Source organism: Micropterus salmoides, unplaced genomic scaffold, assembly GCF_014851395.1.
Source record: "Micropterus salmoides isolate LMB-PRFRI ecotype aquatic unplaced genomic scaffold, ASM1485139v1 Ms_hic_scaffold_17, whole genome shotgun sequence".
NCBI lineage: Eukaryota > Metazoa > Chordata > Actinopteri > Centrarchiformes > Centrarchidae > Micropterus > Micropterus salmoides.
Window position 1 is genome coordinate 29,965,290 of NW_024040817.1, and position 26,514 is coordinate 29,991,803.

Sequence of the window (26,514 nt, forward strand, 5' to 3'; positions counted from 1 at the left end):
AATGAACGCCCTAAGAGAAAAACTATCCTGATTAGTAGCTCATAATGTCAGTTCAAAAATCCCATTTCCTCAGCCTGCAGCCATGAGCTCAAATACTGGAAGGTGCTACATTTCTAACACCTCTTAATGGCCCCCCTGCAAGGCAGCACAGACATTATGTCAAACGCACCTCATGCAGACAGACCGTCCAGCTCTAATGTGTTGCAGGTTTAATCTGAAAGCATGGAAGTCGAAGCAGCAACCGGATTGTTAACTGAGCACATGAAAGCCGCCCCCCCGCTATCAGTGGAACAGTCTTTGAGTTCCATGTTGTTGATGGACAGTGTGGGGCATCTTTAAAAAGAGAGGTTCCTCTTTTAATTTCTCAACAAATTTAGGGCTATCAGTCAATAAAACCTGGACCTGCAATGAAGTAAAAACCCTCCCCGGGCTCCTCTTAAACTGTCAAATATCACCAGTCTGTGATGTTCAGTGGATTTTAGGAGCTGTTACCTCTCTGATGCACTTTCTGCAGAGTCCCGAAGTTCCAAGGGATGATATTCTTTCAGCTTGTTCACAAAAGATAAGAACTCATGCAGACAGGATATGGATCTTAAAAAAGAAATTACAATCTTGTGCAGATGTCTGATAACATCTTAGATAATATTAGTTAGTGTGCCCACTTTGTGTGTGTTCAAAAAATGATTTTGAACGTCTTGCCACGACTCCCTTGATCCTGCCTCGTAAATTTCTACTTTAATTAGTCCTGCAGGGGCTAGATGGCTAACTAATAGGTGAATAGCTGGGTGTGTCAGTGATTGCAGCCTCATCGTGTGTTGTAAACAGAATGCAACGGTTGTCGGCGGCCCTCTTCACAGCAGCTGTGTCCGCCTTGTTCTGAAGCAGGAGACAATGCTGTGTTGTGGTTTTAGTCTCTGACTGCGTTGCAAAACCAGCGAAGTGGAGCAACAGTGGCAGAGTTAATTATGGTTGACACATCGGGAGGGGGGAGGGGGAGTCCTCATCCTCCCTGCCTCCCTCCTTCCTCCTTCAGGAGGAGTCTGACAGAAAAGGAGAAGTCACTGATGCGTGGATAGTAATGTAACATTTGCAATGAGAGGTAAGTGATCAATAGGAGTGAAAAGGGCAAAGTTGATCTGTGAATAAAAATGCACCTGGTCTGCATAATAATGTATATTATGCAGCTATAATGTGTTGGAGTGGAGACAGTCTTTGTATGCAGTCAGGGTAGACATGTCCTCATCCCTGCAGCCAAATGCCAAACAGGTCATTATGTCAAACAACATCGACAGTTTGCACCACGCAGCATGTGGCTCAAGACTCATTTGTTATATTTAGTTTTGCATATATGTTTACATCATGTCACAGACCCTCAATATACAATAGTGAGCATGCACACACACACTGTACGTTTGGCCTCGTGCTGGGCCGTTCCCAGGATCATGAGCCCTACAGTCATAAAGATATTAGAAGTTTTCAAGTGCAATTTATTCAGATGTTAATATAAATGTTTTCTGTAATTTCTATTTTTCAACAATGAAGACAAGAATAAAATGCTGGTGGGTAAATAGCAGAGCTGGATATCCAACTGGGCAAATCGGGAAACAGTTTCACCAAGTGCTGTTTGCCATAATTTGATTAACTGATCATTTGTTAGATAAGACTGCATGCACTACAAGACCCACTATATAAATAGAAATTATAAGCTACTTAAGGTGACAACTGCATTATTACTTCATCTTGTACAGGTGTAAAGCCTTTATTATTTCACTTTATCTTGTGTGTTTATGGTGCATATTCCTAAACACATTTGTGCTTAATCAACCTACCACAAGCTAATTACAAACTGATACACTGCACAGAGATCGGAGTAACTTGTGGGTCAACAGCTCATTTTTTAGAGGATCTTGATTTATTTATGTTGTTGGCTTAAAAGACGTCACATTTAAATATATTGTGTATAATATGTAAAGAATAGTGACCTCATCCTATAAAATACCCTGCATGAATAGTTTTTAAAAGTAAATGTGATTAAAATCCCCAGAGAAAATCCTGCGGATGTGACCTCAGTGTCCTCAGTGGCAGCTACGGCCCTGGCCTCCACGTCCCACATGGTCTTCAAATCTTTAATGCAGAATTGAAATATGATAGCAGCTTTGGGGAGATGGTAGGTGAAGTTAACGTTATTAGAAAGAATACAAATTAATTTTCATATTTTCTGCCACATTAATAAACTAAAATGAAATAAAAGCTAGTTCTAACTGGTCAGTTATCCAGAACCGTCTCTCTGGAGAAGCTGGACCCCAGGAGAGTTCGCTGCATGCTATGAAATTTCAACTAAAGTGCCACTTTATAACTCCGTACACCTTTCATGGCAACCACTTTGTTAAATGTTTATTTAACCTACAACACATTTCACATATCAGGCCAGGGGATATAATGGCCTTTTAAAAGTGTCAGTCAACTCCTGCTTTAGTGTTTGGTAGGAACTCAGGCTACTTCCCAGCAGGTTTAGAAATGAATTACGAATTACGCAAGGTCATACGTTGTCACATCACACTCCATAAAAATCTTTGCAGAAATCATTCCTGAGATAACTGGTTGACAGCTAATAAATGGCGTTGTGTCAACATTAGGAGTCCTTGCCAAACATGTAAATGGAGAAGCTAACCATCAATTTTCAACAATAAACAGTGACAACAGGGTAATCAAGCATGCTGCAGGGGTGTAATAGGCAAAGTTAAGAGGCAAGTAAAATAAGTACCGTAGGCTATTTGCCATACTTTAAATGTCTGAGTTAGTTACTGGCTTTCTTTTCTAATAATGGCCTTGAATAAATGCTCCTGACTTATGTTTCCATTAGCCTCTATATCTTTTATCATACGTTGTAATGTCTCACTCATTACACTGACGCTGTGGTGACTATACAGACCCTGAATCTAGGTGACAATGTCAGGACGTCTGTCTGCTGCTGGACCAACACTTCCGGCGAGAAGAGGCACGCGTCCAGCGGGTAACGTCAAGCTCTTGTGAGTTGTTCACGATAATCCCGGAAAGTAGGCTGCTGAACCCTGCAAAATAAAAGCACCGAACTCTTCAACAGACGACTCACGCTTTTGACCCCATCATATACGTGACATTTCATTACCCCTCAGTAGACGGTACTTTGGACATGAGCTTATTCAAAGGCGAATGGCATCATGTTAGAACGAATAAATATAATAATTTGAGAATTTTTCATTTGTTAAATATTTCAAAATCCACAAATGTTCTGCAAGTAATAAGATATATAATCCAACACAATGATCACTGATAATAGCTAATAATAATTTCATTTAAAAAAAGAAGAAGAAAACAATTGACCACATGAAAGGTGGATGACAATGATTGTATAGCTACTGATCAATATTAATCAAAATGTTAAGACTGGTCCGACAAATCTTCTGCTCATCTCTCCCACCATTCTGTAGACATTTTCTCACGTTGTGTCTCGTTGTCACTCTTTTTTTGTGATCTATTGTGTCTGAAGACGATATGTAGACCTGGTGTTGTTGAATAGTGTTGTACTTACTTTCGCTGCTCTGACTGTTGAGTCCTCTTGCATGCATCTATAAAGTTTATCTTATCTAGTCTTACCGTATTTTACTATAAATAGGGCCTATAATATAACCGCCTCCGTTTGTCTATGCTTTTACTTTTAAGATGATGACCGGAAGTTTGATTTCTTTTCATTGTAGGCGCTTTGACACTGGTGCGTCCAGGCGGCGGAGGCACACACACATAGGCTGTGCACACACACAAAGAAAGGTATCAAATACTAAATGTTTGTATTGCGGCGCATACTAGTGTGACAGTGTATGTCATTTGTTTCTTTTAGGGGATGCTGGGACTATAAATGTAACCGTGTGAACGTCAAAGGAGAATTTAAGAGTCGGTCCATCCTGTGACTGGCTGCACTGAGATCAGCTGTCGACGGATATTGCTTTAAAAATGCGAGGAAAACCTTTAAGCGAGCGGCGTGCTGTGTTTGTTGTGAATGTCGTAATTTGGGTTCAGCGCGTTGGAGGCAGTTTGACGGCGCGGTAGCACCTCGCTGACTTCTCTGGATGAAAGTTTCATTCGTCTGGAAATTGTTGAGGTGGAGTGCCGGGGTTCCGTGCCGACTGCGACATCGCCCCGTCGGTGCATTTCTGCTTTTCCACTCTGACCTTTTTCGACTCGATGGAGAGCAGAGGTCTCGTGTGTGGTCGTGGACCGCGCTGTGGTGGCACACAGAACTAGGCCTTTAGCCGAACTCTTTTACAAAATGATTTCCTTTGTCGCAGCCCCGGCATGGCTAAAAATAACGCCCCGGCTGCAAACATTAGCTGAGGTCAGAATTCAGCGTCAGGAAAGAGGAAAATGCTCCGCAGATAAACACGATAAATACATCAGTGACATCCACGCAGCGGCGATTTAAACCGCTAAAACGTTTAACCCGGGTCAACGTCTAGTCCAGGCCTGGTGGTTTAAACGACTGCAGCCTTTATGGAATCTCTGACTGCGCTGTGGGATTCGTACTTGCAGTCTACAGCCTCGACATGCACCGCTTTACGTATGCATTAGAAAAACACTAATGTAAAGGTCTCAGTGTCTTGTTAATAAAACACGACTTGGGCTTGTAGAAGAATAGGTGTAGGTGGTGCAGGTGTACCACCAGACAGCTGCACATTTCAATAAAATCTTAACCCGATTTGTTCATACAAGTGTTTTTAGTTGAAAAAAACACAGTAGGAGTAACTTGCAAATATTAGTGCAGCAGTTAGTGTACGGGATGCATGCCGAATTTAGAAGTGCGACCTGAAGATGTTTTCAGATCCCAAGTGTTGCACGCGCTGTAATCAGTGTCAGATTTTATAGGGCTGGATGTGGAGTAAAGACATTTGAGGGCAAAGGTGGTTAGGCATGTGCACCTTTTTCTGAATCTAGTGTTTCTGCTACCCAGGCTCGGTATGTCGGATGAAGATTCCCGTGCCAGCACCAGCTCTTCCTCCTCGTCATCCTCAACCCATCAGCAGCAGCAGCAGCAGCAGCACGACTCAAACCTCTTGAAGAAACGAGAAAGCAAAGCCAGCATGAGCAAGACCTCCAAACTCCTCTCTACTAGTGCTAAAAGGTAAGCTGGAGTCATTGTTTTTGTGGTGGGGAGACTTTGCTCATTACTGACTCCAGGTTCTAGTTTACCCTTTTGTTTTCCACCTGCTACAGTGAGTGGTATTAAAGTTTTACAGCTGCATTTTATCCTAGAGAATACTGGCGCTTATTCCCAGGACTGTCTTCAGTCTCTTTAGGGAGTATTAATCACTTTCCCCAACAGCTGGGAACAAGTCAGGAGGATGTCCTACTTACGAGCAGGTACCAGCAGTACATTTTCTTTTGAAAAAGAAAAGCTTTTCTTGACTCGTGAAGGTTTTAGTTTAACACAGGAAAAGGTTATTTTCCTCAAGAATTTATGGCAAAGCAGCCTTTTCTCATGTCCGTCAGGCCTCCCCTGCCTTGTGTCCAGGCCTTGAGTTTGCATTTACAGTCACTGATCAGAGTTTAGCTTTTGATGCGTGGCTCTTTGTGTGCTTTTGCAGAATTCAGAAGGAACTGGCTGACATTACGTTGGATCCACCACCAAACTGCAGGTAAGTGAACGAGTGCGCATCAGCATCATTTTAATGGGGAATTATTAATGTGTCATTAGAAACAGCTGGGTCACTGGTGTGTGTGTGTGTGTGTGTGTGTGTGTGAGAGAGTGAGAGAAATGAATGCAAGTAGTCCTTCATGTGGGCGTTGTGAATGTGAAGGTTGAAAAGCCCCTCTTTGCCTGAATGCCAGAATGGAAAAAGATCTTTTTGCTTCACTGGTTCGCATGTCTAGTCAGTCAAAAGAGAAAAACGATCAAGGTAATGAGAGACTGAACTGTGTGCTTTATAAAACTACAGCTAAATGTGCTTTCTGTTCGCCAGGCTTCAGACTTTTCAGTACATGGTAGACCTATTTAGAGAAACCTGAGTTAGGGTTATCTCTGTTTTTATATTGCTCTTTTCACATTTCAGTGGAATATTTATAGGGCTGAGTATTGCTCCATAATACTTCATTGGTACTGACTGAAATGTGCCTTTCAAACTTAAACTGTCAAATATCTTCTAATGTCTGGTCGGATCTGGTTTTCTTATTCTTTTAAGAGAGAGTTCCGTATTTCAATTAAAGTTTGCCAATTTTAGACTTCGGCAACGGTCTTCTACAGCTGCTTGTATTAAGGAAATGCTTCTACTAATTGGGGAAAAAAAAGAAGAAACTGCAGAATGTCAAACAAGACCTGCAGTGTCTTAGCAAGCTGTAGGAGGTGACTAGTTGGTGAGGACTGTTGCTGGAAAATGTACACCGCTGTAGCTAATTAGCTAACCGTTAGCATAGTGATGGGTTCTGTCAGTAAGAGACACACATCAGTGGTGAACTCTTTATGTTTTTGTATAGCGTTAGGTAATAATGAGTGGGACGGAACATGAGAAATGCCTATGTAAGCGCTGGAAACAAGTGTAATATTATAATTATTGAAATTGTGCTGAAAACCAGGACAATTTAGTGTTTTGAAAGATATTTTTGGGGGACTGTCGGTGCCTTTTATTTGAAATAGGACAGATGAGAGACAGGAAATGTGGGGGATAGAGAGAGGGGAAAACATGCAGCAAAGGGCTGCAGGTCGGATTCTAACCTGGGCACAGCCGCAGCGGCAAGGACTCGGCTTTTGTGCATGGGGCGTTCACTCTGGCGGTGCCATGTAGTGTTTTACAGATATTAGTAAAGACACGGATACTACTGGACCCGAATATTCGTATATTTGTATATTCAATCGTTGGGTACATGTTTGATTTTCAATGTTGGGATTCCAATATTGAATTATTTTCTTTTCTTTTTTGCACGCCTGACCACCGCCCACAGCAGTGGACTTAACGCTCCAGTTCACATCAAAGGGGAAACAAAACGAAGCCCTCAGCTCTGTGGGAGCACTTTAAGCTGAGTGATGGCAAAGTCCGTGTGGCAGTTATGGGGTTTAAGAACATTTAGTAGGCTATAAAAAAAGTGTTCAACACAACCTTTTGGTAATAATAACGTGCTGTTATTATATAGCCTACATGTAAATAAAGAAAGGAAGCGCACACACGCACACGTAGCCTACACACAGTCAGTGACCGCCGTTCCTTATCTCTCCCCCTTCAGGTTTCTCCCTCACTCATATCATTGCCAAAACTTTTTGGGCATTCATCCTTCTGTTGTCCTGCTTTAATGAACATGAAATACATAGCTGCATCTCGTGAAATTACAGCCTGCTTGCAGCTGGCATAGGCTAACGCAACTGGTAACGCCACCAGTACCGGCCAATCATCTTATGTGGTTCCAAATGAAACAATTGGCTGGCCTACCTGCCTTTCTCACTCTGCCTGTGCACTCACTGCACATGAACATGTGCTTTTTGGGGGGGGCTTTGGAGGGACAGATTGGTGACTCTGTAATGTAAATAATCTAGGTAATGTCCTTGGGTAAATCTGTGACAGGACAGCTTGGTAATTGTTGAAGAGTGGAAAAGACGGCTTGTGAGTCTCCCATTAAACGTTTAAACACTTGTTGTTTTAAGCTTATCTCCTTTTAAAACCTGTGAATCTGCACCCCCATGATTCCTAGCTGTCTGTCCTGTGAGTTTGTGAACGTTCGTGAACATCGTTTTAAACGTCATGATCATATGTGAGTAATATTGAGTGATGTAAAGTATGACACTAATGTCATATTCCAATAGAAATATGAGCTAAATGAGTAAATTCTTCCACAGAAAACAAGCCAGGTTCACTTAAAGCTTGTCTTTCCAGAAGGAACCCAGGAAGGAACTTAACAAGCAGCTGTTCTATTCTTGTAGAAACACATTTGTGATGGGAATATTAAATTGCCCAGCCCTACTTGTTGCTGCTAGCAACTGTGCTAAGTAGAGGTCTGCAACTTGTCCTCAGCCAAAAGGGATGTGAGCGTATCGACATATTCAGAGCCAGTTTGACCTGTCTTTCAAACAAGCCTGGCAGGTTTAGACACACGTCATGAAAAGAAATGATCACCATGTGATCCATGTGTTGGAGCTACTACAAGTTTACAAAAGGACTCAATGCCCTTTTGTAACAGCAAGGTATCTTGAGGTGATCAGTTGTTATTTGCAGTAAAGCTGGTGAGGTGTCTGAGCTGCAGGTCATGTCGAAGCGAGCGGATTGCATGGCAGCATGCTCAAAACCACGAGTTGTGTAGTTGAGACCCAAAACAAGCATGTAGATGATGCACCCTGGCCACAGAGAAGCTTTAGGCATCACCAGGAGCCATTAAATGTGCACTCTAGCTGTACCCCCCCAAACCCCCTGTGGCGTCACGGATTAACTCTGCTCACTGGAAGCTCCGATGGCTTAGTGAGAATAAGATTTGATGAATGTAGGATTGTTGACGAGGGGTTTAGTTTTGTAGTTGTTTTCTACAAGGGAAACTGTTTGACTTGATCATCTTTTTCTGATTTAAGTTGCTGCACCACAGACAAAGATGCTGGTTTGTTGTAGATTAGATAAAACATACTCTGCCACAACCAGCACAGATTCAGCTAAAGAAAAACGTTCAACTGTATTTGTTTTGGGAAAAAATCTTTCACCTGTGGTCTGACACAGGCGAGTCGAGCCTCGAGTCGAGGCACGACACAGGCGAGTCGAGGCACGACACAGGCGAGTCGAGCCTCGAGTCGAGGCACGACACAGGCGAGTCGAGGCACGACACAGGCGAGTCGAGCCTCGAGTCGAGGCACGACACAGGCGAGTCGAGGCACGACACAGGCGAGTCGAGGCACGACACAGGCGAGTCGAGGCACGACACAGGCGAGTCGAGCCTCGAGTGGAGCCTCGAGTCGAGGCACGACACAGGCGAGTCGAGCCTCGAGTGGAGCCTCGAGTCGAGGCACGACACAGGCGAGTCGAGCCTCGAGTCGAGGCACGACACAGGCGAGTCGAGCCTCGAGTCGAGGCACGACACAGGCGAGTCGAGCCTCGAGTCGAGGCACGAGACGAGCACATTTCGAGGCACGAGACGAGCACATTTCCAGGCACGAGACGAGTCTCGAGTCCAGGCACGAGTCGAGTCTCGAGTCCAGGCACGAGTCGAGTCTCGAGTCCAGGCACGAGTCGAGTCTCGAGTCCAGGCACGAGTCGAGTCTCGAGTCCAGGCACGAGTCAGTCTGTCAGTCAAACCTATTTGGAACATTTTCTTTTTAAATGAATAGTGTATTGTTTTTTTTATTTTATTTACACAAGTATAACATATTTGGGATCAATCCGCAGAAGTGGTTCCTAACAAATGCACTTTATCCTTTATAAGTAACTTATGCCATGCTAGCTTTTTAGGATATTACTGAGCCTTTACAAAATGAAGCCATGTAACTGTAGGGATGAATGGGCTTGTGGGTGAGTGCCACAGACTGTAGAGAAGTCAAAGTACTTGCACATTGTTGGTTTTGGTCTTTTCATGAGAGTTGTTGACTATAAAACAACTTATTCTAGTTGTTCTTATTATTAGTCTTATTCTATGAGTCAAGTTTTAGCACGTCTATAGCTCTAGTGAGGATGTTGTGTTTTGTTTAACAAAAAAGGTTGAAGAAATTCTCAGTCGCAGGTCAAACATTAATACACCAAAAAAATTATTAATTTATTTCTACCTTGTGTGAGGGACACACTAAGAAATATCAGTAACCAGATTTTTATAATGGGTGGCAGATGTCACTATCAGCACCTTGTATTTTTAGATACAATGCACAATGTCCTCCATCCTCCGCTGTGAGTTCTCTTGGACACCGACGGAGATCTGCGATTTCACGCGTCTGTTTGTTCGTTTGGTGAACCCAAGTTCAGGAGTCATTGTTCTCACCTGGCCAATTGAACTAAAGAAGGAAATGTTTCAGAGTAGTGAGAAACTGCTCCACACGTGTGTGGTGTGACCGCACCCTGAGTGATTTTATCTGTCAGACCACCAGCGTGGAGAAAGGCCTCATCTCCTCCTCATTTTGTTCTGTTCCACTGGGTGCAAAACCTTCTATTCAGCACCACGTGCAGAAGGGAGACTTTTAGTGGATTTTGGTTCTTTCTGCTTCAGTTAGCACAGAATCTGCTCATTAGGGTTTGAAAGGAGCTGGCCAGCTACGCCTTGCAGATGCTGTTTCATGGATTACACATCGATGAGTCAGTTGGTTTTTCGTTTCATTTCTCACGAGGTTGTTTCTGGCCCCCTCGCTCTTAAAATGGACACTGACTGATGAAGAAAAGACTTATCCTGACTAGTTTTCATTATCATCAGCGCCTCTCTCGTGGCAAACTTTGTTTTATGAGCACTGCAAGCCAGAGTCTTTTGTCTGTCATTTATCAAAATTGATATATACTCCACACAGTGAAATGCCGAGCAGGCCCGCTTTTATTTTTCTACTGCCTCGTTGCCACTGAAGCGTGAACTGCAGACATCACAGGACTTCCCACCCCTCACACCCACCCTGTGTTGCTTTTATTCACCACGTTTTATTCTTTTTTCCTCTCGTCCAACTATTTTATTTATTGCTCATTTCCTGACACTCGCACTTCTATCTCTCTTTCACCTCCGTCTTGTCTTTCTTACACTCTCCTTCACTGTATCTCCTCTTAAGAAGTTGCCCTCAGGTGTCAGACAGATTCCTGACATTCCAGGGTCGTGGCTCATGACAACTAAGGAAAGTCGGAGGCTAGTGCTAGGGTGAGTTGGACAGATGTGGTTTAAAGCCTGTAATTGATATTTTTAGCTTGAACCATTTGGAAATGTGCCATTTTAGGCTCTCCTGATCATACAGCTGAAGAACGTGCGTGCTAACCCTGCTGCGAGCCATCTGAGCTGCATGTGATCCCTCTGTTCAGTCGCTGATGTTAGCAGCGGCCTCTCCACACACACCTCTGCAGTGTATTACTGGCTTGCATGTTTGAGACTGTACTGAGGTTTTCGTAACAGCTTCTTCATGTCTATAAAAAGCCTCCTCCCTGGAGAGGAAGTGGCTGGCCTGTACACCGTTGTTACTTCAGAAACAGCCCTGAAAGCAGCGCTGAGCTCCGAGCTGCTGCTGCTGCTGCTGCTGCTGCTGCACAGATGGAAGTTTGAAGTTTCCCTTCTGCATCACGGGGTTTAGGTGGGCAGCAAGGGAAAGATGTTTCTATTCATCTCCTTTCATCTACAGGTAGGGCCGAGATAGAACATAGAACTAGAGTATCTGTCAAGTCTTGAAAGCTGGCATCATATAGATGTCCAGTCAGATTTGTAATCTTGTCTGCTTATTCTCTGATCTTATAGTTCCTGATTTTGTGAAAGTGAAATGTTGCCAGATTTGATCATCTCATATTGTAATGTTCGTGTAAAGCTGCTTCTGTTTTATTTCACAGCATCACAGGCTTCTGTTGTTAAATAAACATAAAAGCTTTAGTTTTTTTTAGGTGGGGAAGGAGTAGATGACTCCTTTTTAATTAAAATTTAATTTTACTCTAGCTGAATATTTTTGAGAGTCTTGAACATGTCACGAGCATTTCTTTCAAGAAAATGTCACAGAACTTTGTCTCTGGTATAATTAGCACAAAATTAGACCACAGTTATTTCCAGGAAACGTTCAAGAAATGACTAACCGTACCGAAACTCTGCTTTTGTATCAGCACTAGTAAACAAACATTTCAAACATTTCCCAGCGGTAATGGTGCCCTAGCAGCCTGATACAGGTCCTGCAAATGGCAGTGTTGACATTGGGGATGCACTGAAATGAAAATTATTGGCCGAAACCGAATATAATGAAAAAATTTGAGGAAATGGATTTCATTAGTTTCACTCATGCCTAATAACAAATAGAATCTATTTCAAGAAAATGTATCAGACTTGAGTCTGACATTTTGTTTCTTTGGAGGAATAGGAATCTACCATAGTATTCATCCTGCACACTCCTCATATAGCACTGAAAGAACATTTACAGGCTGATTGCCATTGGATTAAATTGGCTGGGTGGGTGTGTGGTGCTGTTATATGAAGTCTCCTCTGCACTCAAGTGAAGTTGAGTCATTATATTGTCTCAGTCAGGCAGCTTATTACAGTGTTTCTCCTTGTCATCACAATACCATTGCAAGCAGATAGTGGTAATTGAAAATGAAGCCCAGTGTGTGCTGATGGCAGCGTGTTAAGGTCTACAATGAGGAGCTGAGACTCGCACAGCAGTGCTCTGAGTCAACGGCATCGTGAAACAACGCAAAGTGTTGAGGTGAAGAAAAGTCGATTGATTTCAGCACAAGTGCGTGCTTCGTACAGAGGGAAGAATATTAAGAGAGAATATATTCATTTTGATCTTTCATGATCATTTGTGAAGCTTTTTACACTAAAAGTCAAGCTGAAATAACAGTAGTTTTTTTCTAATAAATCAATACACTGTATATCTCCTTTGCTTTATTATTTGGTCAAAACTGCAATGACCAAAATGAAACAATTCAAATCATCATTTGCTCACTTCTGTAGTTTCTTTTGACCAGTGGGAGATACAGTAGCTGTCCAAAGGTCACTTTTTCTCTAACTCTGAACTACAAATCATAGGCTGACCTCAATGGTTTTCCTATTGCTACTTTGTACGTTCACTGTTCTAAGGGGACAGATGGCTTAAAATGCGACTTTTTGAAAAAAGGAGGATAAAAGCTTGGAGACTTTGCACCTCCTAGCTACCCACCAGTGCCATGGGAAACACTATGACATTGTTTCCACATATACAGTATGTCCAAAAACAATCTTATGCCCCATAAAAATATAATATGCACAATAGCTGTAGCATCCTAGCTGATAGTTTGTTTCACTAAAAGTGTCCAACTCACATTTATAAACTTAGTTTCCATTTTGTATGAAGTTGAACGCTCAACTGTCATGTAATACCAGTGCTGTATTTGCAATTCTTTATGTTTGTATTTTCACAGGGTGAAAAGTTGTATTGAATAGCATATTGAACCTGTTGGAGCTCATTGTGGTAGCAGACAGGCTACCTGAACATATTCATCTACTGCTCTGCTGTGCTGCAGGAGTCAGTTTTGGGTAAACTGCCGTGTGCCTGTTTGAAAGGTTAAAGGCTTAGAAAAAATGAAACGGCAAAAATGTCAGCACTCTTCTTGTGTACACAGAGGTTGCAGAAGAAGCCCCCCCCCCCTGATATTGAACTGAATGACAACAGCAGAGGGTAACACTGGGCAGCCTTTGTGTGTCGGAGGCAGGCGGGGAGGAAGCCCGGCCTCTCTCTGTGGCTCGTCTGTGAATGTGAGACGCCTCTGTTGTAAGGCCAAAGAAACCTCAGTCTAGTTGATACAGTGGGAAATTATACAATATCTATTCTTGGCACAGCAGTGGCTTCTGACTGAGGTCTTGTGGTTTGACCAGTATATTAGCAGTCCCAGCCGAGGTCGGGGCTCCCCTGCAGGAATGCTGGTAACACAGTGTAAGTGAACTGCATTCCTCTAAGGGACATGTGGTATTATTTTATACCGAAGGGGAGTTTCTCCTCAGTTATTCACATCTGGATAGCACACTGTGGCTATTCCATAAAATCTGAATGGATCTTGTTTTGTCCTCCTCACACGCCTCTGGTAGATCATTGGCTTCATGCCAACACTTGTTCACACACTGTGTCCGGTGTATAGGTGATCATTGCACCTCAAGGGTAATAATAATAATAATAATAATAATAATAATAATAATAATAATCTTTATTTGTAGAGCACTTTTCAAAAACAAGTTACAAAGTGCTTTAACAAGTGTAAAGACAATAATACCCAGTACACAGCATAAATCACAGTGCTCGAGATGGGAGGGAAAAAAACAGTAATGCAACACATACATTTTTTGTACACTGAAATGAGAAACTGCTACAATCAAACAAACTAACATGCAACCTGTGACAATGGGTTAGAAGTAGATGCTGCTTGGCTATAAAGGTCCACAAGCCAAACTGGTTGGAAACTAGTGTTTTATTTGATGCTGGCAGGTTTATTTTTGGAACGGTTTCAGGTGAGTGACCACATATCTGTCCGTTACATAATGATATTTAGCAGCACACAGTCCCCCTTTACCCATTAGATTCACTTCCTGTGACAACAAAGTAGTCTGTTCATACAAAACTGTACTTCACTTAATATTTCCCTTAAAGATGAAAATTTTAGGGGTGGGGGGGGGAAAATCGATACAGCATAGTATCGCAATATTTTGCAAGGCAATATCGTATCGTAACACGAACATCAAGTATCGATCTTTTATTATATAAATTGTACATGAGAAATTCCTTTTTTGACACTAATAAAATTGCTTTTTCATTCTACTAGAAAAAGAGTTTTCCTTTGGGGACACAATTTGAAGTTGGGAAAAAGATAAAATATTGCAATAAATTTCAATATGTTTAAAATCGCAATAATATCGTATCGTGATAATATCGTGTCGAGGGGCCTCTGGTGATTCCCACCCATACAAAATTCCCACCTTTTTATGATCATATCTCCCATTTTAGGATTTTGCTAGCCTAGTATCACTCAGCACAATGTTAGCAAGGAGCGGTGTATGTGGTCATACACCGCTCCTTGCTAACATTGTGTGTGTAATCAAATAGCATAAGCTTTGAGTGAACAGATTTGTCAGTGTTTCATGCTTGTATGCTGCAATAAAGATACACTTTTTTTCAAAGTTAATTTCAGATTAGATTGTACATCAGATTATATAATGCATTTTATAGTTTATTCTTTTAATTCACCAAAAAGCACTCCCTGGCTGACTGACACATTTCTATACAAGGCCTTCTTAAAGCTGCTTGCTAATAATAAACCTTCCACAGGTGCATCCTTGCACCATGCTAAGATTTCAGATTCCGCTAAGTAAAAGTACTTCTTATACGATTACTTGATGAAATAATCTGTAGAATACTCGATTGCTAAATTCAGCTGCAGCCCTCATTGCGATACATGTTTGCATGTTCCTAAATAATTGTGTGTTTAATCAAGTTATCAGAAACGAGTTCTTCTTACACATGGGAGTGACTACTGATTCTTTTTATTATTGTTTAATGGACCCACTACTTCTCTGCACAGATAAGAAAATGGTGAAATATGCACATCACAACTTCACAGAGCCCAAGAGGATGTGTGTGTGTTGGTTTTTTTTGTGCTTTTGTTTGGCTAACAGTGCAAAACAGCAAAGAAATTCTGTTTACTGTGATAGAAAAAGCAGCGACTGCTCACATTTGAGAAGCGGGACCCACCAAATTTATGGCATTTTTTTCTGCATAATGACTTGTCTGTGGGGCCCCTAGTGGGTTAATCTGATCCTGCTGAGGGCTGGAAGGTTTGTACTGTAAATTGTACTAGCCAGAAACCATAAAGGAGGCTCTGAGCTGATCTCTTGTCCATTTGTCTCTTGTTTACGGCTGAACTTCATGTGGCAGTAACAGTAAATGTTTTACATTTAGCAGCCCTATTGAGGACATAGAAATGATTTAGGTGTCTGTCCTAACAGTGATTTTATCTGTTAAGCTATGATAGTAAAGCACTGTGACAGTGCCTTTTTCTGGCAGCCAGAAGCTTGGAGGTTTAGACTCCTGAGGGTATTTTCTGGATGTTTGCCTCTTTTTGTGGAGGTGTCTGCCCTCCCTCTCAGCCGTGGTAAAGAGCGGGCAGAGTGGTGCGTCTGCTTCACAAAGTGAGATTATTGCTTGACATTTACCTCTCCCGTCGTCCCTCAGAACAGACGGCATAAACGAGCTACTTATTATTACACAAGCACCGTGCAGAGTAACTACTTATGTGCTCGAAATCGGATTTGTGCACTGAATTATTCTAAGAATTGCTGCGTCTGAATAATGGATTATTTTGTTTGTTTGTCAAAAATATTGATTTCTCTGTCTAAATATATTGCTGTCCATTTATATTTAGCTTTTTATTTTTATCTGACAAACATTCTTTAACAGCCCTGCATATTTAAAAATGAAATGGCAAACTGAAGTGTGTAGTTTGGAGCGCCTCATCAAGCAGTCAATTATAGGAAAACATCTCCAGCATTAAAACGCTGACAGAAGCTGCTGTTGACTCTCTGTGTTGCTGCTGTTGAATCAGTGCTCTCGTGAAGCGGCTGTATTCGTCAGCACTGCCACTCTTCAGCTTTATCTCCGTAGGCAAATAAAGTCGTGTTGATCTTTTTCCTTTTCTCACTTTCCACTCTGTTGGCCTAAGCACTGTATTGTTTTAGTGAATTACCAGTTAGACGGCGTGGATAGTTTTCCTGACTGGAAAACATTAGAAAGACGGTCATTCTGTAGACGTTTAACAGATGTTGAGTGACTTGGCTGGTTCAACAAGCAGAATAAGCCTCAGTACTTAAACAGTAAAAGAAAATCCGAAGACAGAGGTTAGACTTGAGGCCTAGGAGGCTGAGAGAGGTGAAGGTGATCATGATGGTGACCTGCCGGAGGGTTGGACTTAAAACAAATGGATGAAGTGAAGATTCACACACCCCGGCTTAATGTCAAGAGAGGAGAGCTTTAATGATTTGTGTGCAAAGAAGTGAACCATCTCTTTTGGCAGCCTGTCTAAAACTGGAAGATCTTGGTCTTGTGAGGAGGCAGAAGAAGACAGTGACATATGGGGTCTTAATATTTTGGGAGGGAGACCATGAGGGAGCAGCAATCCTGCAGACTGAGGACGAATTAAGCTCGATCAGGAAGCAGAGTTAAGGTCCGTTTATACTTTAAGCTACGCCGTAGCCTGACACGCTCCTCCTCCCCAGAAATGGCACTAAAAGGTAACTGCTGCTGCAACATCGATCAGCTCCAACTCCAGGATGATCCGCTCAGTTTTAGAAGCCTACGCCAACAAGAACAGTGGCACAGACACCAACGCACAAGTATAAATGCTCACGACGTAGGCTTCGGCGTAGACTTGATATAAGTTGGCCTTTTTGGGTGAAGGCTGGTCCGATCTGGCTTGGAGGGATAGATAAAGCTCGGACGCTGAGCTTTAGACTGGAGACTTGAGGCTCTGACTCGAGTTGGACTCGTCTGTGAGACTCAACTTGAGACTTGAAGGCGAAAAGCTGAGGAGACTTGACTTTGTTCATATTAGAATCCGGAGCGGAGATGTACAGAAACACTACACACAGACAGAAACCCTTACTTGCAAGTGGACGTTAAATTACCTGTTTCCTTTTTTGTAATTTTCATGATGGAGCAGCTTTATTTTTTCTTTTTTTTTTCCGGACTTGAAACTTAACTTCGATCAAAAAAACCAGCTCAGTAGAGTTGCTGCTGAAAGAAGAGGTTTTTATTGACTCTCAGTAATTAGAGTCACAGAGTTCTAAATAACCAGTACAGTCCCATAACCAGTAGAATTGAAATTTGTGGTATGGCTGGGTGACTTTCATCAGTCTGATTTTGTAGCATCCAAATGTTAATAAAGATTAAATGTTTCCTGTGTACTGACAGCGCCGGCCCTAAAGGAGACAACATCTATGAGTGGAGGTCTACCATCCTGGGCCCTCCAGGCTCCGTGTACGAAGGAGGAGTGTTTTTCCTGGACATCGCCTTCACACCAGACTACCCCTTCAAACCACCCAAGGTGACTTGTGAATGGTTGTTGGCATTCAGCAAAGCCCTTTCTGTAACTGACAGCTGTTTCAAAGAGGTGTCATTTTTATCATTTCCACTAGAGGGCATCCTTGCACTGTGGAATGCAGCTGAATGAACTCAGCAGCTCATACTTCAAATATTAATTCCCCAGGCCTCTCTAACATACTGCGTCCTGATGCTTGTAAGTCTCTGTGTTTTAAGGAGGAGCTGTCGCAACCAAACTGGATTTGAAAGATGTAGACATTTACTCTGACCTCACATTTCCAAGCATAGAAACTTCACAAGACGTGACCTGATAGCTTTTCTAAATCATTAGCCACTACTCCTCATGTCAGCATAAATAGAATCTATTGAGCGGCGCTTTTAAAGGTGATTGCCGTCCACTTTCTAGAGCGGGTTTGTGATAAAACAGGCAAACCAGTGAAAGTAAATAACAAACCAACTTCAAATGGATGAAACTGAAAGTGCTGCTCAGTGGGTTAGATGTTTGAGATGATGTTGACAGTTTAGATAAAAACAGTCTGCCTGCCAAGAGAGAGAGTTTAGCACACAAGGGAAAAGAAAATGTATAGCAGGCGGCGGAACACAGACTCCTCTTTTCTCATTCGTGTGTGTCCAGGTGACGTTCCGTACGAGGATCTACCACTGTAACATCAACAGTCAGGGGGTGATCTGTCTGGACATCCTGAAGGACAACTGGAGTCCCGCTCTCACCATCTCCAAGGTCCTGCTGTCCATCTGCTCCCTGCTCACTGACTGCAACCCTGGTGAGAGCTGCAACACACACACACACACACACACGCGCACAAGCACAAGCTTTGTTGCTTGGAATTATTATTTTTTTGTGTGTGTGTCAATATTAAAAGTTTGTTCCTTCATATTTTTAAATCTGAAAGGCGTCTGTAAAAGCATCGGTTTAAATACAGGGTTTTCTTACTAAAAATAATAAAACATTGAATAAATAAAATGGGGTCGGAACACGTTTTGGTTGCAGGGTTTATTTCAGCTCATCTCATTAACCGCAGTAACTCAATATTCTTCCTCAAAGGTGGGATCAGCTGCAGCTCCCCTTTGATCTTGGATGTTCAGAGGAGAGACCATAAAACTCTCGTATAGGCGGCCAAACACAATTTACAGGACTGCACTTAAAGGATTTTAAGGTCCATTCATTAAATCTGCTCCTGACTCCAGCTCATATCTCATATCTCCAGATTAAGCTGTTTCAAAATCCAGATTGTAGACAGAAGGTGGTGCTGCATTTGTGTTCAGACTTCATGAGGGGGGAAAAAAACTTAAGTGAATACATATTGTTGTGTTATTTAAAGATTTACTGCAGCATTTTGGCTCTTGACATGCAGGCAGTATACTGAGGTTTGGAAAACAGCAAGAAGTCATCCCCTTATTATCTCTGATGGTTCCTTTTAGATTTTAAGGATATGACTGTGTAACTATATTTACTAATGTAAGTATTTGATAGATGACACCATAATGACTCCTGTGAGTTAGGAGTTGGGCAAGGATTATATACATTTATTGATCATCAGGGATTTTGCCCTTAATACAGTGGTAGCTATCCCTTCAGTATCTTGTAGCAGGCCATTGTGGATGATGTTGCAAATAAAAGAGCAGAATGGCTTCACGGCAGTGTGGAAACTTTTGCAATAATGGAATGAATAAGCTTACTTTTCATGTATTTAAATTACTTGGTTAGGCAAAAAACCCCACACATTCCCACTTCATTTATTGATAAATGAAAGACCTTATGGACCTTACCTCCTCCCACCTCACTGTTGCCTCCACGTTTAAGAACAAACTATACACAACTGCTTCTTTATAAGCCCAGACAACAAAACAGTGCTCTATGCTGGAATACTGCCTGGTTGCAGGTTTTCGGTGTGTAAAGATAGAATTACAAAATGTACTTCTATACGAACATTGCAATTTGTTCATTTTAGCAAAGACGCACACGTAAAGAAACCATGTCAGTAAATTATACCATAACACAGAACCACAGATTGAAGAACCACTTTAAGTAAGAAATACCGATGTCATGTTCTGTTTCTCTGTTCACAGCCGACCCTCTGGTTGGAAGCATCGCCACACAGTACACAACAAATAGGCCTGAACACGACAGGATAGCCAAACAGTGGACCAAACGCTACGCCACATAATCACCAGAGGAGCTGCTGCTGCTTAGAAGACTTGGGGATGTGGGTGGGGGGGGGTGACTCGGGGAGGGAGGCAGGGCAGGTAGAGGGGCGGGTAAATTTTTATCTCTGAATTGAAGTATTAACTCCTGATATTCTGTTGTTTGTTGTATTTTTTTTTTTCTCCAGCCCAGCTATAATCAAATCTGGCAATAAGGCATTCAGTGTTATCTCTTTGGACTTTTAGCTTGTGCTTGAAGGTGGATGTTAATACTGCTAGACTGAACTGTGTCACAGCATGATTCCCAGTCAATTTTGTCAGCGTAAATTCTCACATGTATTAAGTTCCCATTGGTGTTGGCTCCCCCTCCAAACTCCTGGTCTTTGGAAAGGCGTTTCACACAGGTAGACATGTTTAGTCAGGGATGGATATTGGATGTGATTTGTGTTCTGTACTGATAAAAAGCTGTTCTGTTTCTGATGAATCCTGAAGAATTAAACATGACCAACTGAGGAATCTGACTTAGTCTGATCATTTGCATCATTTTTGTGATCATCCCCAGGAACCACCACCGACACTTTGAGAGGATTAAATATGAAGAGGCTACATTTTATTCAGTGCATCTTGAAACAGAGCTGCAGAGAATAACTTAGGGTTAGCGTGATTACAGAGTGCAAGTGTTGATCTCACTAACTCTGTTCTACTAGCAGCACATTAAATGTTATTACTTTGAAACATTAAGGACACCAGAAACCAGCGCAGATTATCTTTCACATTGTTTCACCATTTTCAAAAGTCAAGGAATGTGGCTCAATAAAGTGACAAAAATAAATTAGTTACAAAATAAATATTTCATTTCTACTGTTAGAAAGGATTACACGGGCTGGACGACACAGGAGTGCAACTAACGCTGTACAGACATGACAAAAAAGTAAAGGCAGTACCCATGAGTATTATTGCTGCCAGGCCATACTTAATATGTGAGGTGGACTGGACGAAGGCTAGCTGAGTCCTGCCAGAGGACAAGGACTCGTGCTGCATTCACTTCAGATGGGGAATAACATTACAGGTACAAGATTCCTGTTTGATAACACTGCAGCATTTACATAAAGTCAAGGGTTTGGTGCCAGAGCTTGAAGGACAGTTTCAGATCTGTTTTTGTACAATCCCCCCTCCTGGCACAAATCCAATGTAAGCTGAGAGAAACTGACAAGCTTATCAGTGGATTTGACGGTTTAGTCCCTCACTTTTATCATCGTAGTAGTTCCTGGGATAGAGACGAGGAAATCGCCATAGCTACCGATAACTCTTTAAATCTGCATGTGAGAATTGTACTAACATAAGATAGACTTCAAAAAAATCTGAAGTATCCTTTAAGTTTGAATGGTATATACATTTCAGTTGAAAAGGACAGTGAACATAGAGCGCAACTCCCAATCACAATCCAAAAGTGTGAATCCACCATATCTGTGTTTTGGTTGTCTCAAATCTTTGGTACTAAAGTGCTTGTACATGCTAAGTTTTTAAAGGCGGTGTTCCCATGATAAAAAAGGATTGCCAGCACACTGTACAGAGAGGAGATGTTACAGATGTGGATTTGGTTTGTGGTTCACACTTCTGTTAGGCTTCGTGTTGACACTACAGCCTGCATCCTCATTGGATTAGTTAAACATTAAATATGCGTATTTGCTTTCTTTGGCACCATCAATCTCACGTCTGTGTGTTCACTACAGAGCTGGAGTCGGGATGTGTTTGGGCTAGGTTAACATAAAGACCGGAAGCAGAGAAACAGCTAGCCTTACTCTGCCCAAAGCTCACAAATAGGAATAGCAACACCTCGGACCTCAACAGTCATGCTGCTGAACTAAAGGCCTGTCCACTTTGTCCTGCTCGTTATTCCCACATGAGGTGAATGCAGCCTACTAACAGGAGCACAGGTTAGTGAGGGGATCTTCAGATGTCATTGGACGGGGTGCCTTTGCTCTTGCGTCCCGGCAGAGGGAAGGCGGACTTGCTCTGGGGTTGTGTGAGGCGACTGGTCAGCTGCGTGAAGGGTTCGATGAGGGAGTTGCGTTCGGTGACGCTCACCTCCCACAGCTTCACCTTCTCGCCTCGCGCCCACTGCTGCGCCACCTCCTGGTCCACCTGACGACACTCTCGCAAGTCCGTCTTATTCCCCAGCACTATGACGGTCACCTGAGAACATAAGAGACGCACCTGAACCAAAACCACGCATCAAAATTACATTTTTAAAGATTTAAGTACATTATGCGCTTTACTGTATGGAGTACACACAACACAATAATACACTGATAAATCAGATTTAATATTGCCTTTTTTCAGCACTGATGTTGGCTGAAACACTTATTTATAAACATATTTAGTGAAAGTCATATTTTCACTTAAATTAGGGGATTGCATGCTCCTTCAAGAACAAAATAAAATCTACATCTTAGCCTTGTATACAACTTAAAAAGGCCACTAATAAAAAAAGTTGAAATGCTTTGCTTAAAAAAATTGGGGTAATTGTCAAAATTCAGAAATGAATTCAGCAGAAGCCTCGATAGATGAAACAAAACATCCTCAAATTTTCAGTGGATTGTGTTTTAATACTTTTGGGACAGAAACAAATCGTTGTGATTGACCATGTAATTAGCGGACAGACACATAAATACCATAAATGACTCACAGAAATGACTGACAGCTTTAGGGAAGATCAACAAATTGCTCTTGTGCCTTAAAACACGCAAACCGCTAAAAAAGCAATGGATGGAAATGTGGAACACCCCGAGAAGAACGTGCTCCCAGATTTAGCTGTTAGTGTCTAGCGATCTAATCACAGCCCCGTATTTTAAAGAGGTGGTGGAGAGTTTTGATCAGAAACTGATGAAGAAAAAAAAACCCAGCTGGTTTAAGGAAAGACCACTGATACTTTTATGGCTGTTGAATAAACTTTGCTAAAGTTCATCAGCCTTAGTGGCCAATGCTTCCCTTTCATCTTTGACATGTGATTGGAGTTTCAGGGTGAGACTCCATCATCAAGTTTGTAAGTAAATAAACTTTACTTACTCGATGATTGCGAATGGAAGTGCAGGCTGATGGCGTAGGATGGAAAATGCATCATTATATTTCACTTTAAATTCTTCAGAGGATTAAAACAAACAGGTGTGATCTTATGTGGCTGATAAATAACAATTAAATCCTGTATTGACACAGTTTCTTATGAATGGGGCTTCTGGGCTTTTAGCACACAAAGGTCATTTCTCAGTAAGTGCTAACTGTGTGTAGTCTGGTTTAGCTGCCACTTCTCAATAAACATCTATATGTCATGTTATGTAGCTAGATCGGCCCATGTTCATCAATACAAGGTGTGCAGTAGTATAAATTTAATTCTAAAAAGTAATTTTACTGGTTTCCAGCAAGTCGCTTTATTTCTAAACACTAAATGGAAAACAGTTCATATACAGTATAAGCTATTAGGAAATCGTGCTGCATGTACAGCTCAGTTGTGGACAGCAGTCTGCAGCCACAATGCAGACCTGTATGAATGAAAGCAAATTTTTTTTCTCAAACTGGGAACTTCAGCTTCAGTTTCAGTTCCTCTTTACACCCAAATTATATCTGTTAACACCTTTCACTACCACATTTCACGATATATTCAGGTGGTAGGACAATGTACAGCTGTACAAATGGAACTCGGAACCACCTGAAAGTGAACTGAAAATACGGAAAGTGCTGCTCGTTAAACTGGATCTTTCAAATGTCTTAAATGATGTCCTACGTGGTGTGGATGTCAGCAAATATTAAAGGCAGCAGTAGATTTTGGGACGCGGTCGAATGAGACATTCTCTGCAAAGAGGAGAGAGCGGCATATATTATGACTCGTGGTTAAAGCATACTTTGAACCAGCCACACCTCTTTTTTATCTCTGGACTTGTCTATTTCCTTCTTCAGAATGTCCACCTTCTTGAAAGACTCCAAGCTGTCAACGCTGTAGATGAGCACAAAGCCGTCTGCCACTGAGTAGTAGTGTTTGGGGAGGTCTTGTCCATCGTGGAGGCCTTTGGTGTCATAAAGCCTCAGCTGTTCCTTCACACCGCGGTCAGTTTCCACTGAGGCCACATACACATCCTCCTGGGTCTCACTGGACTCAGAGCCTGGAGAACGCAGACAACACACTCAGAAAACCTGGACTGGTATACTTCAGTCAGTTTTCACTACAAGGGAAACCATTCAATGATGAAATTGTTTTCAAATAGATGAAGGTCATCCACAAAAGACTCCGACATTGAACCAATATGAATCCAAATTTGACCTGTAACGTTACGTATAATAGTGCAACTGACGGATAATGTGACTCCATAACGTTACTTACCTACAGTGTGATTTCCGTACAGCAACTGTTCCAGTATGGCAGTTTTTCCAACTGCTGCCTGGCCACACACCACAACTTTACAGCCTTTCCCCATTTCGAGCCTGCAATATATGAACAGAAAACGTGACAACACTTGCTCTAAACCAGCTCGGACTCAACCCGGGGCTTTGGCTCGCACCTTCTTCTTCTTCTTCTTCTTTAGTGTTTATTGGCGGCTGTCCTTCGGTTCTTAGCTAGATAACAGGCTAACGTTAGCCGTAGCAACTCATTCCGCGTCATACAAACAAACCAAATGCGGACCACTCTTTGTATATCACTGGCACATTCGGGTAGAGTCACTTACTTGAATCAGGTGAATAACTAGCTGTCTAGCAAGGCTTTAAATGTAGCATCACAACCAGAGCATCCATACTGCTCTGCTAGCGCTGATAAGGCTCAGTCAGTCACTGCGCGTGCGCGGCCACCGAAGTTCACTAGCACTATGGCACCAGCATGATTGTTTTTTGTTTATAAAACGCGTCTGCTATATATTGTGTAATAATGTTACATAAGAGTTGTGACACCGTATTTACATGCACTGTGCAGTTTGCAAGTTTTGTTGGTGCTTACTATTACTGTTGTTTTATTGCTTACTATTATTATTGTACACACACACGTTTACAGTTTTAGAATACTCAACATTAATTCTAAATCTTTCCGTCTTTTTCACTGGTTATATTCGATACAATATTTTGAAGGAAACAAAATTTGTCTCCAATTCACCAAGTTTTCTCCATAACCCTAAGCCCATAAGAAACTTCCTGGAGACAGGGATACACCTGGTATGCAGTTCCTGATGTATTTATCCAAAAACTTATTCTTTGTACTGCCAACTTCTCCTAGGAATATACTACTAGGCTATTAAGTTGTTAGATCATTGAGACATTGACTGCTGAATCTCTAAGAAGTTGCAGCACACGCCTTGGAACAGCATCCAAAAGCACTGCATATTCTTTTGGCCTAACTAGTAACTGGAGTTCTGCAAGGAATTCTTTGTACGTTAATAACTGCTCATCAGCACTGACAAGTTGTTAAACCAACACAATACCATTGTCAACCCCTGTTCCAAAATATAGTGATTTTTTTTCATATTGAATATTCTTGTTATACCAAATGTAGTAATTAGTTGGTGAAACATCATGCTTATAAAATAATTTCCAGGCAAGCAGAGCTTGTTTATAAAGGTTTACAGGACAACCAGAGCATCTCTGCTAGCAAGTGACTCTGGAGTTCACTTACACCATCTAACTACACGATTTTTTGTTCATAATAATCTTATTACTATTATTGTTGATTTTATATAACTGTAATGGTGATAGTTTAATAATAATAATAATAATAATCCTTATTTGTAGAGCACTTTTCAAAAACAAGTTACAAAGTGCTTTAACAAGTGTAAAGAATAATACAAAAAAAGATAAGAGCATGAAAATTTAATATAAAATTAGTAAAATACAATAAAATAAAAGGGATAAAATAAAGTCAAATAAGATCGGGAAAAGCTCTCCTATAAAAGTATGTTTTAAGAAGGGACTTAAAAGAGTTTGTACACAATAAAACAACAGTGGGTCAGTCAATCAGGAAGTAGCCTAAGCTACACTGTTATCTGATAGAGAGAACTATACAGTCAATGCATTTAAATTCATTTATGCAGTTATGTCTGTAGTCAATATGGCTGTAATTTGCTTGATCAATAAAGGCTACACACTAATTATGTCCTTATTTTTTTTCTAGACTAGGCCTACTACAATACTATGTGATTAACCTATGTTGTAAAATTACTTTTAAATTCAAAATGATATTAAATAGGGCACCTGTTTAATATTCGAAATAACCACAAAGTATCAAGAAAAGGTGTGGGGGGAAGATTTACCTAAGACTACATTTCCTATCAGCCCAACAAAGGAAATGCGTCACTGTCGTTTTCATAAGGCATGCTGGGTACGTTGCCTCTCTCTTTCCGGCTGGTACGCCATCATGTAAGCGAGTATTTCTATACTTTTGTACAAAACGCAATCCATAAAAATCATCATGTATAAACTTTAATCTACTTGTTTTACCCAGGCTATCGGTTAGCGACTTATTAACGATCTACAAGCGTCAACTATTTTTAGACTAACATTGTTAAGAACACAGATTACTGCCCTGTTTTAACGGTGTCGAGATGCAGTCTAGCCGGTAGCCGCTGACACTGCTAGCCGCAGTAGAAAGCTAACATGTTACCATGCTG

General features: G+C 41.6%; 2 protein-coding genes across 5 annotated transcripts; one reads left to right on the plus strand and one right to left on the minus strand.

Moving 5' to 3' along the window:
- The first annotated feature begins 3,711 nt into the window (after positions 1-3,711).
- On the plus strand, positions 3,712-20,383 carry ube2e1 (ubiquitin-conjugating enzyme E2E 1). 3 transcript variants are annotated; one of them, XM_038725842.1, is made up of 6 exons: positions 3,712-3,807; positions 4,985-5,155; positions 5,619-5,669; positions 17,579-17,711; positions 18,342-18,489; positions 19,796-20,383. In XM_038725842.1, exons 2-6 carry the CDS (start codon positions 4,992-4,994, stop codon positions 19,891-19,893), a joined length of 594 nt encoding a protein of 197 aa, XP_038581770.1. In that variant the 5' UTR covers positions 3,712-3,807; positions 4,985-4,991; the 3' UTR covers positions 19,894-20,383. The 3 variants fall into 3 exon arrangements, with proteins under 3 accessions (XP_038581770.1, XP_038581768.1, XP_038581769.1); XM_038725840.1 differs by lacking the exon at positions 3,712-3,807 and adding an exon at positions 3,999-4,138; XM_038725841.1 differs by lacking the exon at positions 3,712-3,807 and adding an exon at positions 4,254-4,594.
- Positions 20,042-24,741, minus strand: nkiras1 (NFKB inhibitor interacting Ras-like 1). Of its 2 annotated transcripts, none has more exons than XM_038725843.1 (4): positions 24,589-24,741; positions 24,246-24,346; positions 23,786-24,027; positions 20,042-22,066 (listed from the first exon to the last, which is right to left on the minus strand). In XM_038725843.1, the coding sequence occupies exons 2-4, from the start codon at positions 24,337-24,339 to the stop codon at positions 21,824-21,826; spliced, it is 579 nt and encodes a 192-aa protein (XP_038581771.1). In that variant the 5' UTR covers positions 24,340-24,346; positions 24,589-24,741; the 3' UTR covers positions 20,042-21,823. The 2 variants fall into 2 exon arrangements, with proteins under 2 accessions (XP_038581771.1, XP_038581772.1); XM_038725844.1 differs by having other exon boundaries at positions 24,424-24,694.
- Between the last annotated feature and the right edge of the window lie 1,773 nt (positions 24,742-26,514).

What these genes read in the sequence shown, in the direction of transcription:
- nkiras1 (XM_038725843.1), bottom strand. Translation starts at nt 24,339, where the DNA reads ATGGGGAAAGGCTGTAAAGTTGTGGTGTGTGGCCAGGCAGCAGTTGGA. An exon ending in GTACGGAAATCACACTGTAG is followed by an intron (nt 24,028 to 24,245) that starts GTAAGTAACGTT and finishes TGCGTTCTCCAG; the next exon opens with GCTCTGAGTCCAGTGAGACC. An exon ending in AGTCCAGAGATAAAAAAGAG is followed by an intron (nt 22,067 to 23,785) that starts GTGTGGCTGGTT and finishes TTATGTTCTCAG; the next exon opens with GTGACCGTCATAGTGCTGGG.
- ube2e1 (XM_038725840.1), top strand. Translation starts at nt 4,107, where the DNA reads ATGAAAGTTTCATTCGTCTGGAAATTGTTGAG. An exon ending in TTCGTCTGGAAATTGTTGAG is followed by an intron (nt 4,139 to 4,984) that starts GTGGAGTGCCGG and finishes TCTGCTACCCAG; the next exon opens with GCTCGGTATGTCGGATGAAG. An exon ending in CTCTCTACTAGTGCTAAAAG is followed by an intron (nt 5,156 to 5,618) that starts GTAAGCTGGAGT and finishes GTGCTTTTGCAG; the next exon opens with AATTCAGAAGGAACTGGCTG.